Here is a 14,364-nt window from a genome sequence, read left to right as displayed (position 1 = left end):
TGATTCCGCATTCCAGTCGATACCTAATACTCGTGTCTGCAGTACGACTTCTTGACTTTCTGCTTTCCATATGTTCATTAATGGCAAGGAATTCGTGACCCATTTGGAGAGTGGGAGTCGAATGTGGCGCAGAAGGGCTGTTAGTTCATAATAAAGAGTAATGGCTGTATTGTTGTCTTCTACGTTGGCAGTGAAGTCATCCATAAATGTGCAAGCATCTAGGAGAGGCGCTGCCGTGGGATGCATGTTGTAGTGTAGGGTAGCTAGTTCACGGAGAGTAGCTGAGAGGAGGAACGGGCTACAGATGAGGCCAAAGGGTAGGTGGGTGAATCGGTACATTACGACGACCTCTGTTGTCGTGTAGGTTCCGTTTGTAGTAGTGTCGATGCGGTACCAAAGAAATCGGGTGAGATCTCTATCGTTTTTGTCGAGAGATAGCTGGAGAAATGCCTGGGTACTGTCACATGCGATGGCCTTCCGATGCAATCAAAACCTTGAAAGGGTGGCAAAAATTTCGGGTAGGAGATTTGGACCCATGTGGAGGGCATCGTTGAGGGATGGGAAACCTGGTTTGTGAGAGGAAGCGTCGTACACTATTCTCCATTTAGTGGCATCTCGTTTCTCCTTCTTGACGGCATGGTGTGGCAGATAAAATATATTTCCACTTGCTCTCGAAGCACGTAGTCCAAAATGTTCTTGAAAGTTTCGTCTTGATGTAGCCGTCTCTGTAGTATTCGAAACCTTGCCTCGATTGTTGCAAAATTATCGGATAAGACTGTATCCCGTTTGCGAGGAAGGGTCACGACTCTTTGTCTGTCATGGATGCGGTAATTGTCGTGGAACTGTTGAAGAATAGCAGCATCCGTGTCGTCTAACTGTCTGTGTTTCGTCTCTCGAATGCCAATTGTCCCTAGGTCCCAAAAACGTTGCATGGAGTCGTCAGATATCTCGTCATTGTTGACGGAGACGTGGTTCATCATGACATGATTGACAGTGGTACCAGAACAGTTGCCTGTGAGGACTCAACCGAAGATTGTTGGAAGTAGGACTAAGGAGGGTGTGATGGGCTGTGGAGGATCTAGTTTCACGACTTTCCAATAATTGTCTGCACCAATAAGGATTTCAATCGGCAAGTCATCGGCGTCGTTGGTTTTTGGATCAGCGAGTGTCAGATTGCTGTGGTGAAGAGTGACTGCTGGGTGAGATGAATAAGTGTTCACTTTCGAAAGCTGTGATAGTGACGGCGGTTTTTGTCGAAAATCCGATCATTTCAAATTGGGTGAGTCGACGTGGCTGAAAGCTAATGCTAGTTGTTTCGAAGGCTGTGACTGCTAGGTCTCTAGTACATATTACTGGTAGTTGTAGAGTGTCCAATAATGACTTGGCAATAAAACTTGATTGACTTCCAGCGTCTAGGAGGCATCGTGTGATCTTGTGTGACCCTGTTGGTCCTTGTATCTGAACACGGGCTGTCTGCAGAAATGAAAAACTGGGTGGCCCAATTTCAATCTTTCCGACAGAAGTTGACTGGGACTGGCTCTGGTTGCAGATGGATACGTGGTGAAATTGTTTGCATTTAGAACATGACACTCTTCCATTCTTGTTGCAGTTCTGGACGTTGTGACCTCGATTGAGGCAGAGAAAGCATCTTTTGGAGAGTTTCAGCTTCTCCACCCTAGCTTGGGGTAGGACTACTTGTGTGCATCCCTGTGCCCAGTGACCCTTGCTTTCACAGAAGGCACAGAATGGTGTTATTGCGGGCTTGTTCTGCTCCCTCCTAAACTTTTGTGGTCTAGTACTGACTTGGAGAGAAGCTGCTGTAGGTGGATAAAGTGATGGAAGTGCGATGCTGGCCTCTCCCCTTAGTTTCTGAGTGCTAAGGGCTACTTCTACCTCCTCACGAAGAAATTCTATCAAAGACATTGTATGACCTTCGGAGATTTTGTTGCACTTTGCATGAAGTAGCCAACGTGTGCAGATTGCCGCTGGAAAAGCTTGTAAAATCTTTGGGGCAATCACGCGTTCGTAAACATTAATGTCTTCGCTGAGCGGCTCGAGGGTTTGAACTGTACGGTGGCACTCCAGGTATGTCATGTTGAGGTCATCAGGGTTCTCTGATAAGGTGGGTGGTAAATTCTCCAGGTAGTTGAGATGAGCCTGAATTATTTTATCCTTGTCGCCATAACGTTCAGTAAGTAGAGTCTTATTCTGGGCGTACGTTTCTGAACTAAGTGCTATACCATCGACGAGTTGCTTGGGTTCCCCTCATAGATAACCTCGTAATAACACGTGCTTGCTAATGTCTGAAATCGTGGTGTTCTTGTCAACTGCTGTCTCGAACTGTTCCCAGAAACGAGACCAGGACTCGATGTCACCTGAGAATGGCTCGATGTGTATTGTCAGGAGTTTAACTTCTGGAACAACAGGGGGTGGAACATAATGGCTAGAACTGGGAATGGAAGTTGATGCATTTGTCTCTGCTGGTTTCCGTGTAAGAATTTTGTTGGCATTGTGTATAGCTCTTGTTGCACTGTCGACGTAGTTTTCACGTGCCTGTACATCTGTTTCATAATCTGTGTCGGGTAACTGGTCGTGTACAAGATCGCCTGAGGAAACTAATAATTGCAAAGTGTTCTGAAGTCTATCACGAATATATTCTATTTCGTCATAGTCTGGTGTATTTGTTTTGTCTTTTAAAATATTGACAAAGCACGTTAAATTTGCTCTCAGAGTACTTCGCTTCCTTTTCAGAAGGGACAGGTCTTGTATAGACATCGCTGAAGGTGTGACAGACGAGCAAGATATGGTGAAAATGATTTATGACAGCTGAGGAGGAGGAGGGATGAACGTGCTGCAGGCAGTGCTTTCTTTTCATGACAGCAGGTAACTGGTCGGTAATAGTCCGCCTTATTTCCAGTAGGTGGCAGCACTAGTCACACAAACTGACGTGGAGTCGTTTTAGAAATAACGATATTCTAGAAACATGCAGAAATAATAGCTACACCAATACAATAATGCTGTATAATCCCCATATAGCATGCTATGTTAGTGATTCAGTTAATTATATCTCAGAAGAAACAATTGTTCTACTTATCCTGATTCTGCATCGTGTGGCGTGATGAAACATTCCCTTTACAGGAGATCCGTGATTACTTTGTGTGAAAGTTCTCCAAATCTGGAAAGTTTGTGATGAAACGTATCGTAACTTGAACAGATGGGTTATTTTGGCACCATAAATGTTGGGGATATCACTTGTAAATAAAATACTGAATTACTTCACTTCGTTATGGTTGGTATTTTAAAAAATTATTACTTTCCACAATCCAGTACAAAGATATTACAGATTCAAGTACACATATTCCCCGATAGAGTGTGTATGAGTCCTTTACTATGAATCTCCAACAAATGCTGTCATGAACATGGATGTTATTTTCAACAGTGCCTAGCACAGAGCGAGAGGGATTGTGACTGTAGAAACATCAGCTGGAATCTGTGGCAAAATAGCGCTCCCACATCTTTGCTCGGCGCCACATGCTGGTAGTTGTCAGACCACGCAGGTTATTGTAATAGAACTGTAGTTTCTTCACACATGCATTTAAGTATGTTTTTGTCCGCTTTTATTAGTCTTATTTTATTTGGATATTTTTATGAAGTATCCCAAAATTTGTAAATTTTCAGTTACAAAAGCTTCAATATGTTTTTTTAATTTCAACCACATCTTAGTTTTTCTGGGGTTTTCTGATAGATATCGCTGAGGTAAATCAAATGATACCACACTTGCCTCTGCACGACATCTACATGCCAAACTACAGTGCGTGGTAAGAGACTTTCGACTGCCAAGAACATCTTAATTTGGTGGTCATCTTGTGGTGACGTCATGCGCATTAGGTCAGCTACCGTGGTCGTGTCTTGTCCATTCATCCTTCTACTTTAAAGTAATATGCAAACAATTCTTGTATATATAATACATTTTAAGCTATAATATTTTGATTACTGAAAAATGTTTCATCGATTTTTCTTTTTCTTTCTGCTTGAGAAGTCTCATGTCAGATTAAAAAAAAGTCTTATTATACTTTGTCTTGTGGCAGCCCATGTAACTAAGTTCTCTAGTCTGTTAAAACTAAATATAAACTACAATCCTATAACATTACTGTGAAAAAAGCACATTATTGATCAAAAAATTTAAAAAAAAAAACACTATTAAACAAAGAATTATATGTTTCATCCTTGAAAGAACATTATCATATTCTACCAAATCACACTTTTTCTAAATTATTACATACATACATACATACATACATTACATACATTATCATTATAGACTGTTATGCCTTTCAGCGTTCAGTCTGCAAGCCTCTGAGAATTTACTAAATGTCGCCACAATCCTCGATTTGCAACTAGTGTTGTGGCCTCATTTAGTTCTATACCTCTTATCTTTAAATTGTTAGAAACCGAGTCTAACCATCGTCGTCTTGGTCTCCCTCTACTTCTCTTACCCTCCACAACAGAGTCCATTATTCTCCTAGGTAACCTATCCTCCTCCATTCGCCTCACATGACCCCACCACCGAAGCCGGTTTATGCGTACAGCTTCATCCATCGAGTTCATTCCTAAATTAGCCTTTATCTCCTCATTCCGAGTACCCTCCTGCCATTGTTCCCACCTGTTTGTACCAGCAATCATTCTTGCTACTTTCATGTATGTTACTTCTAACTTATGAATAAGATATCCTGAGTCCACCCAGCTTTCGCTCCCATAAAGCAAAGTTGGTCTGAAAACAGACCGATGTAAAGATAGTTTCGTCTGGGAGCTGACTTCCTTCTTACAGAATACTGCTGATCGCAACTGCGAGCTCACTGCATTAGCTTTACTACACCTTGATTCAATCTCACTTACTATATTACCATCCTGGGAAAACACACAACCTAAATACTTGAAATTATCGACCTGTTCTAGCTTTGTATCACCAATCTGACATTCAATTCTGTTGGATTTCTTACCTACTGACATCAATTTAGTCTTCGAGAGGCTAATTTTCATACCATACTCATTGCACCTATTTTCAAGTTCCAAGATGTTAGACTGCAGGCTTTTGGCACAGTCTGCCATTAAGACCAAGTCGTCAGCATAGGCCAGGCTGCTTACTACATTTCCACCTAACTGAATCCCTCCCTGCCATTTTATACCTTTCAGCATATGATCCATGTAAACTACAAACAGCAAAGGTGAAAGATTACAGCCTTGTCTAACTCCTGTAAGTACCCTGAACCAAGAACTCATTCTACCATCAATTCTCACTGAAGCCCAATTGTCAACATAAATGCCTTTGATTAATTTTAATAATCTACCTTTAATTCCATAGTCCCCCAGTATAGCGAACATCTTTTCCCTCGGTACCCTGTCATATGCTTTCTCTAGATCTACGAAACATAAACACAACTGCCTATTCCTCTCGTAGCATTTTTCAATTACCTGGCGCATACCGAAAATCTGATTCTGACAGCCTCTCTGTGGTCTGAAACCACACTGGTTTTCATCCAACTTCCTCTCAACGACTGATCGCACCCTCCCTTCCAAGATGCCTGTGAATACTTTGCCTGGTATACTAATCAATGAGATACCTCGATAGTTGTTGCAATCCTTCCTGTTCCCTTGCTTATAGATAGGTGCAATTACTGCTTTTGTCCAATCTGAAGGTACCATACCAACACTCCACGCTAATTTGACTACTCTATGAAGCCATTTCATCCCTGCCTTCCCACTATACTTCACCATTTCAGGTCTAATTTCATCTATTCCTGCTGCCTTATTACAATGGAGTTTATTTGCTATCCTTTCCACTTCCTCAAGCATAATTTCACCAACATCATTTTCCTCCTTCCCATGAGCTTGACTGTTTGCAACACCACCATGATGATTTCCTTTTACATTGAGAAGATGTTCAAAATATTCCCTCCACCTCTCCAGTGATTCCCTGGGATCTGTTATGAGTTCACCTGAATTACTCAAAACACTATTCATTTCCTTTTTCCCTCCCTTCCTAAGATTCTTTATTACTGTCCAGAAAGGTTTCCCTGCTGCTTGACCTAGCCTTTCCAGGTTATTACCAAAATCTTCCCATGACTTCTTTTTGGATTCAACAACTATTTGTTTCGCTCTGTTTCTTTCATCTACGTACAAATCCCTGTCTGCCTCGGCCCTTGTTTGGAGCCATTTCTGATAAGCCTTTTTTTTACGTTTACAGGCTGCTCTCACTTCATCATTCCACCAAGATGTTCGCCTTTTCCCATCTTTACACACAGTTGTTCCTAGGCATTCCCTTGCTGTTTCTACTACAGCATCCCTGTATGCCACCCATTCACTTTCTATATCCTGAACCTGCTTACTGTCTACTGTTCAAAACTTCTCACTAATCATATCCATGTACTTCTGTCTAATTTCCTCGTCCTGGAGATTTTCTACCCTTATTCGTTTGCAGACAGATTTCACTTTCTCTACCCTAGGCCTAGAGATACTTAGTTCACTACAGATCAGATAATGGTCTGTATCATCGAAAAATCCCCGAAAAACTCGTACATTCCTAAAAGATTTCCTGAATTCAAAGTCCGTTAAGATATAGTCTATTATGGATCTGGTACCCCTAGCCTCCCATGTGTAGCGGTGAATAGCCTTATGCTTGAAGAATGTATTCGTAACAGCTAAACTCATACTAGCACAGAAGTCCAGCAAACGCTTCCCATTCCCATTAGCTTCCGTATCTTCCCCACATTTACCAATCACCCTTTCGTATCCTTCAGTTCTATTCCCAACTCTCGCATTGAAATCGCCCATTAGCACTATTCTATCCTTGCTGTTGACCTTGACCACGATGTCAGTCAATGCTTCATAAAACTTGTCAACTTCATCCTCATCTGCACCCTCACATGGTGAATACACGGACACAATTCTTGTCCTAATTCCTCCCACTGACAAATCTACCCACATCATTCGCTCACTTACGTGCCTAACAGAAACTATGTTGCGTGCAATGGTATTCCTGATAAAGAGCCCTACCCCAGACTCTGCCCTTCCCTTTCTAACACCCGTCAAGTACACTTTATAATCTCCTATCTCTTCCTCCTTTTCTCCCCTTACCCGAATATCATTTACTCCTAGCACATCTAGATGCATCCTCTTTGCTGACTCAGCAAGTTCTACCTTCTTTCTTCCATAAGCCCCATTAATATTGATAGCTCCCCATCGAATTCCATTTCGTTCGCCAAGTTGTTTCCAAGGAGTCCCTCGCCTGTCAAATGGGAGTGGGACTCCATTACTCCCATAGGTCCGAGGCTTGCTTAAAGTGTTCTGAGCTCGGTAAATTCATGAAGCAGGATGCTGCCCTACTTGCACATAGTCCAAGTGAGGATCTCTCCTCTAACGGGTTATGGACCACCGGTGAATTGTGTAGTCCTAGCCGCCTGAGCACAAGGAGGGCCACGACTCAGAATATGTCCGAGATGCCCACTCCCATTCCATAGCAACTGGTATCCCGACTCTCAGGACCACTTACTAGGCCACTCAGCCGTTGCCCATGGTTCACGAACTAGGACGTGACTACAGTAACCCACAAACATGAACCATTTCTAAATTATTATAAATTGTTAAAAATAGTGTGGAAATGTAGACATATTTATGCTTAAGTTCTGTTTATAATCCTTTAATATTTGAAAGTTATAACTTATCTTAGTAGAGTGCTCAGTAGTACATACACTCCTTGTTGGTTTAACAAGAAGTGCAAGCAGTTATTGCTCTGTTCTTGGGTTGAAGCCAGCTGGCTACCTTAACAGTAACTTTCATTGTGTTTAATAGTGAGTTTTTTTAATTCTTTGTTTAATAATGTGGTTTCTCTTTTACAGGTATGTCACAGGGTTGTAGTTGTTATAGTTACAGTCGAATCTTGATATAATCTTGAATCACCTTGGGAGCTAAATATTATTTTGAGTTATCAAAATTTTGAGGTACAGAGAATTCTTGGTTTTGAGCATGTATAACCTAATCACATGTATCTACGAGTTGATACAGTATTATTTAACCGTTATAAAAGTGCACTCAAAGTATTTTAAGATTTTAATTACAACACTCATTATAGCAACTCATTGAAGACACATTACATACAGTAGAGGAACATGATACATACCTTCGTGAATACCTCGGGAAAAATTGTTGGTTTCTTCTGTTTTTTACAACAACAGTTATTGTTGAAAAACATTATAATTTACATTCGACTGTCTGTATTTAGTATTGAAGAATACCCACTGCATTTAAATCTTATACAGGAGAGGGCTCATGCAGCTTCAACTGCCTATGATCAACACACTAGGGGTTTACAGATATAAACATACCGAGGTCAGCAGGGAGGACTTTCTGTAGTCTAGTACATTAAGAAATTAATAATACACAAACCTTAGATGTTGTATGCCGGGCTGAGTGGCTCAGACGGTTGAGGCGCTGGCCTTCTGACCCCAACTTGGCAGGTTTGATCGTGGCTCAATCCGGTGGTATTTGAAGGTGCTGAAATACATCAGCCTCGTATTGGTAGATTTACCGGCACGTAAAAGAACTCCTGTGGGACTAAATTCCAGCACCTCAGCATCTCCGAAAACCGTAAAAGAGTAGTTAGTGGTACGTAAAGCTAGTAGTAGTAGTAGTAGTAGTAGTAGTAGTAGTAGAAGTAGAAACGTTTGCTTAAAGAAATCGGGAAATTACTATAATCGAATTTTGGGTAATAGAGAGTAAATACAACACTTATTATAGCATCTCGTTGAAGACACATTACATACAGTGGAGGAACATGAAACAATACCTTCGTGAACACCTTGGGGAAAAATCTGTTGCTACTTCTGTTTTTTGCAACAACTGTTATTGTTGAAAAACATTATAATTTGCATTTGACTGTCTGTAATAATAATATGTTTTATTTATTTTTGGCAAAGTTAGGGGTGTACTCTCTTTCTTACACTTAACTAGTCTTAACCTAGGACTCTGTTAATAATAACTACTGATGACAATAATATGAATGTAAGATCCAAGAATACCCAGGCCAGGAAATTGAAGTTACATTGAGATAGAGAAAATTTGAGTAATGGAAGTTCGAGATATCAAGGTTCGACTGTAGTTTATTTATTTATTTATTTATTTATTTATTTATTTATTTATTTATTTATTTATTTATTTATTTATTTATTCATCATCATCTTCCTTCCAAGTATTGGGCCATGTGACCCGTTACGGTCTTGCATTTTACTTTTTGCAAGACTTGAAAGCAGTCAAATGTCCTTCCGACGGGTTGCTAGCCTGAAGGAATTATTTATTTATTTATTTATTTATTTATTTATTTATTTATTTATTTATTTATTTATTTACAAAGAAACAAAAAATAACTGCAATGAAACCTCATTAGTGCCTTCCTCATTAACACGTTTTCATGCTTAGCACATCGTAAATTCAAAGTCCTGATTCTCATCATATTAAATCTATAAAAAATACCTCACTTATTGCATCATGAATTTTTGCTATTACTGTTTAGTACAGTCACATTTTCTAGACCTGAAAATGTTACTGTATTTGTCATCCTTTCTGTAAAAAACTTGATTTTCAACTCGGGTCAGAGCCGTCGCCACAGTTGCGTGATTACGGGGAAAGGCCTTCCTGAACTTCAAAGGATAAGTTGCACTTTTGGGGAGCAAGCCGTTAGTTACAGGAATGTTCAGTTTTGTTTGTTGGTTAGCAGCAAGATTGTTGAACAGCAGAGTGAGCCAGTTTGTACTTGTACTTCGCATTCCATTCAGAAGGTAGAAATGCATTTTGTGTTGATTGGTACAGTGAAGTGTAGCTAATATTTGTCGCATGATACATTAGGGTATATCTGGATCAGTCCAGCCCTGCAGTGTAGGGGGCAATGCGTCCGTCTGTCATCCGGCGGCCCTGGGTTCGATTCCCAGCTGGGTCAGGGTTTTTTAATAGTATATGATTACCATAATATCGCTGGCCTGGGGACTGGGTGTTTGTGTCATCCTTAACATTCCTTTCCTCACATTCAACACTCTACACTTCCTCCATTCCAATTACATGCAGGTTCATATCACATGGTGCAAGTAGGGGCAAAAGATTTCTATAGGTCGATTCCCTGAACAAATAGCATTAAAAAAAAAAAAAAAAAAATATCTGGATCAGGAACATAATCATGTGGAATTGTCTAGCGTGGTGCATGCTTGTCTTGTGATAGTGTAGTTATGGATATGGAAAATGGAAAATTCCTTAATAATGAAGACAAAATTAAAATTGTCCGAAACTGGCCTGGCATAAATGTGCAGAAGTCACGAATATTGAAACTCACACCTTTGAGTTTCTACTTGACCACTCAAGTTGGTCAAAGTTTTTTCGATTCAAAATGGCGGTCAAAGCCATACTTCGCAGTTGCACATGTTCAAGTGTAACCCCCAATTCATCGTCTCGGAGTGTGACCCGAAAATAATGTATAATAAGTATAATAACCCTCTGCTCTGAAATAAAATGATCCTACTAACGTTTGTTTTAGAAAAAGTGTGATCTGCAGTAATATTTTGATATTTTTGTTAGCCCCTGTGCACATGTTTTCATATTTGTTGTCAGGTGTTTTTCACACCTTTCAGTGTACCGGTACTTGTTACTTTATAATCCCCAGCAGGAAAGGTTTTCATATTTCTTCTCTCATTTTTTCACACCTTTTAATTCTTTCCTCTCATCTTTATAAATGGTAGATAGGCCTATAGTTTTCACTGTACCCAGGGATAAATGACGTAACATGCCCTCATATCGGGAAATATCGTATCTAGTGTTTCCATATCCCTGTTGGATAGTTTTAATTCGTATATTCATTAGTACGTTTTCTCGCTTAACACATTCTCTTTCCTTGTCCCCTGCAGAAACTTCTTAACGAGGTTCCACTGTACATATTTTTTGGAAGAGGGTTTAGGATGTGTTACTGAAGAACGCCTGTACTTCAACATTAATACATTCAGTGGTGTTTTAATTTCAGATTCTGGATAACTATGGATATCATTATGCTGTACATACTCGAGAAGATCGGCTTACTAATCTGGAAGCCCAATATTTCTTCAGATGTCGATGTGAAGCTTGTACATCTGACTGGCCTCTCTATGTCAATCTGCCTTGCGTTATATCTGGGTTTAAGTGCTCACATTGCGGGCATGTGCTTGGGACTACACCTAGACACATTGTTTGTCACCATTGTAAAACTGAAAATGACATAAACGAAATTGAAAAGGAGATCAAGTCATCTTCTGAACAGTTTCATAAAAACTTGAGTAAACTGTTTTCTGGTAATAGAGATGGTGTTGATAGTGAGTTAAGAAAACATCTAGAACTTCTGGAGAGCAGAGTACAGAGACCATGGATTGAGTATAACGACTGTCAGGAGGCTCTGAAAGAATGTTTCTTTACAACTGGTAATTATTATGTTTCTTAACGTGCATGGCAGTATAGCTACCGTCCTTCTGTCTCTGTCCAGTGTTGCAGATGTAAATGGAATGTTGCAGATGTGAATTGAATCTCGTAATTCCATCCATGGAAGTATTCTTGTACCAGGCATGGAAAATTATCTGTGAAGGTCTTTGACAAAACAGAAGAAACCATTAGTACCTGAGAGGTATATAGGGTACTGTAGACTGAGGTATCTTCTTCATGTGCTGTCTCTGCATCGGAGCTTGGCAGTCATCATTGTAATCTTTAATTTCAAGGCTACCGTTCAAAACAGAGACTTGGAATCAAGTTCAAACCATTCCCACAAATTCTTGAGCCAGAAGATCTTCCTCCTCCCTGAAATCCATTTTGCATTTTCTGTAAAAAAAAAAAAAAAAAAAAATCTAAACATTTTTGAAAAAATCTCACCAAAATCTTAATTGCAGCATATATGTTATGGATTTTTGAAAGGAGAACCTCAAAACGTGTCTTGGTCCTTTTCATGACACAACCGGGTAAACAACTAGTCTTACTCATTGCAATCTTCTTAAACTGCCTTGTCCTATAAAGGTTTTTAAAAGTTTCAAATTTTGTATTGCTACAGTAGACCTTGTAGCTTGTTGTATAGTAGGTTAGAGAACAAGGCAGTCTGTATCTCACATTCGGTTTTCAGAAGATTTTCCATGCCTATTTTTGTTATCTTCACCTGTTTTTTAAAAACTAATAAAATTTCTACCTTTTTCTTGTTTATTTCTTATTCCCTATCATGGAATTCCTATCATCTCAGAGAGCAGTGTGGTCATTAAGCTCTTCCCCATTCTTGAGCCAGGCTTCTCCTTTTCATCTTACGTTTCTGAACTCCACTGATTAACTCTTGTTGTCTTCCAATCCCAATTTTGTAAGATCCTCACCATTTTGATAGACCTTCACATTCTTGAGCTAATATTATCACCCTTTGGGTTATAGAGGGATTTTGTTGTATTTCCTTTTTTAAACAAAATGGGCAGTCTGAGACGAGCTCTCGAGATTTCTCGAGACTAGCGCAGGCACTATTTCTCGCGAGAAATTTCGAGAGATCTCGAAAGCGTTGTCCCCGCATTACGTGGCGATCGCGTTTCCTAGGCCTACAGGTAGACGGAACTGAATGTTGTTTATGCCAAGTATGTGAATAGCAAACCACGCGCCTTCTCCATTCCGTAAATACGTGTTGACAAACGACTAGGGCGTTCATTTCTTTCATTTCTACCGATGTCTATTTTGACGCAGTATAACATAATGATAAAGGATAGGCATTCTGCCTTTGTATGCAGCGGTAAGTACACAAATGTATAGGCTAAGAATAGAAACTGACGGTTTCTGTAGGTACACCTACCTGGATACTAGAAACATGCATTATTCGAACTCGAGACAAGGCAAAATGCGTCTTGATGCATATGCAACCACCATTAAGCATGAGTGAAACGTGCAATCTACAATGCCTGAGTTTATTACAAGTAATAAATCTCATTGTAGACCGTATTGGACTTCAGTTATGAAACTTAAAACAAGAATAATAGTTAACACCACCTTTCCAACACTTATCTTTCCTAATATTTAGGATATAAGCATGACAACAGGCCTTGTAAGATGGGACATGTTTCGCTTAACTGTCGTAAGCATCATCAGCCGAAATAAATCCTAGCCTAAAGTTAGGTCAGGGCCTCGAACCTAGTGTCCTTAAAATATATGGCACCGTAAGAATCAACATTTACTTTTAGAAATCAAAAAGGCTTAAAACTAGTGTGAAGGAAACATAGAGTGTTACAACATGGCTAAGAGAAAAACATACAATCGTGTTGAAACAGAGGTTAAAAACAGAAAGTACAATACGGAGCTGGTAGTGAAATAATTAAAATCATTAGGATATCATTGCTACTAGTCAGTCAATCAGAATGTTTGAACATTTTTCTCTTAGCCACGACAGTTAAGCGGAACATGTCCCATCTTACAACGCCTGTTGTAATGTTTATATCCTAAATATAAGGAAAGATAAGTATTGGAAAGGTGGTGTTAACTATTATTCTTGTTTTTGGTTTCATGCCTGAGTTTGCCAGGTGTACATCGTTATCAGACCCTACATTCAATATCATACTACTACTGCTTGTGTTTACCAATATTTTGGTGACCGAGGAAATAATGCCTTAATATGTTATAAAGTATTTGCGTCATAATTAAGTACTTCGGCATATGACGGTGCAATGTGTAATTGTACGCGACAACCTGAGGACGGTGTCCGAAATGCAATGTAAGTCGTGGATGTCGGTTGGTTTAAAGAGATGCCACATAGCATAGCCCGCTGTGTTGGTTGTTCAAAAGAAGTAAAATACGTCAGCAGAAATACTTCTGGCATGATCCGGCACGTAAGAACACACAACATCCCTGAAGGTAGCGATGGGCAGTCTGAGACGGGGTCTCGTGATTTCTCGAGACTAGCGCAGGCACCAAAGAGGGATGCAAAGCAGTACACATTTAGTACTGTTCCTCCGTCCTCCGCTCGCCCACCGAAAACACCGATTGGTTTCCAAGCAACAGTTTATTACCAGAGAATACCGGAGGGAGCGCTGCACTCGCATTACCGATTGCAGTCATACGAGCAACTCCTCCGTTCCCAGCTCTACTACGGAGGTCTATTATAAAGGATACACCTACTGGAATTGTGTACAGCGGTAAGTACACGAATGAGTAGGCTAAGTGGCTACTGTACGTCCTCCACCGTTATCACTATATGTATCAGACCCGACATTTAATACTCATTTGACTAGTGCTTGTATGCACCGACATAAGGGTGACGAAGGAAAGAATACCTTACAATATTACAGAGTATTC

The 14,364-nt window shown here is 40.1% G+C and overlaps 1 protein-coding gene across 1 annotated transcript in view; it reads left to right on the top strand.

Annotated features, from left to right (window-relative positions):
- The window catches only part of LOC136858696 (SET and MYND domain-containing protein 4), a 73,224-nt gene extending 60,989 nt beyond the window's left edge, over positions 1-12,235 (top strand). Inside the window, exon 5 of the mRNA XM_067138431.2 lies at positions 11,057-12,235. Within this exon, the coding sequence (XP_066994532.2) occupies positions 11,057-11,506 (450 nt within the window). The 3' untranslated portion in view covers positions 11,507-12,235. The remainder of the gene's footprint in view (positions 1-11,056) is intronic.
- Positions 12,236-14,364: the final 2,129 nt, after the last annotated feature.

This window comes from Anabrus simplex, chromosome 1 (genome assembly GCF_040414725.1).
Source record: "Anabrus simplex isolate iqAnaSimp1 chromosome 1, ASM4041472v1, whole genome shotgun sequence".
Classification (NCBI taxonomy): domain Eukaryota; kingdom Metazoa; phylum Arthropoda; class Insecta; order Orthoptera; family Tettigoniidae; genus Anabrus; species Anabrus simplex.
Note: the sequence above shows the minus strand (reverse complement) of the source record. Positions and strands in the feature narration are given on the sequence as shown.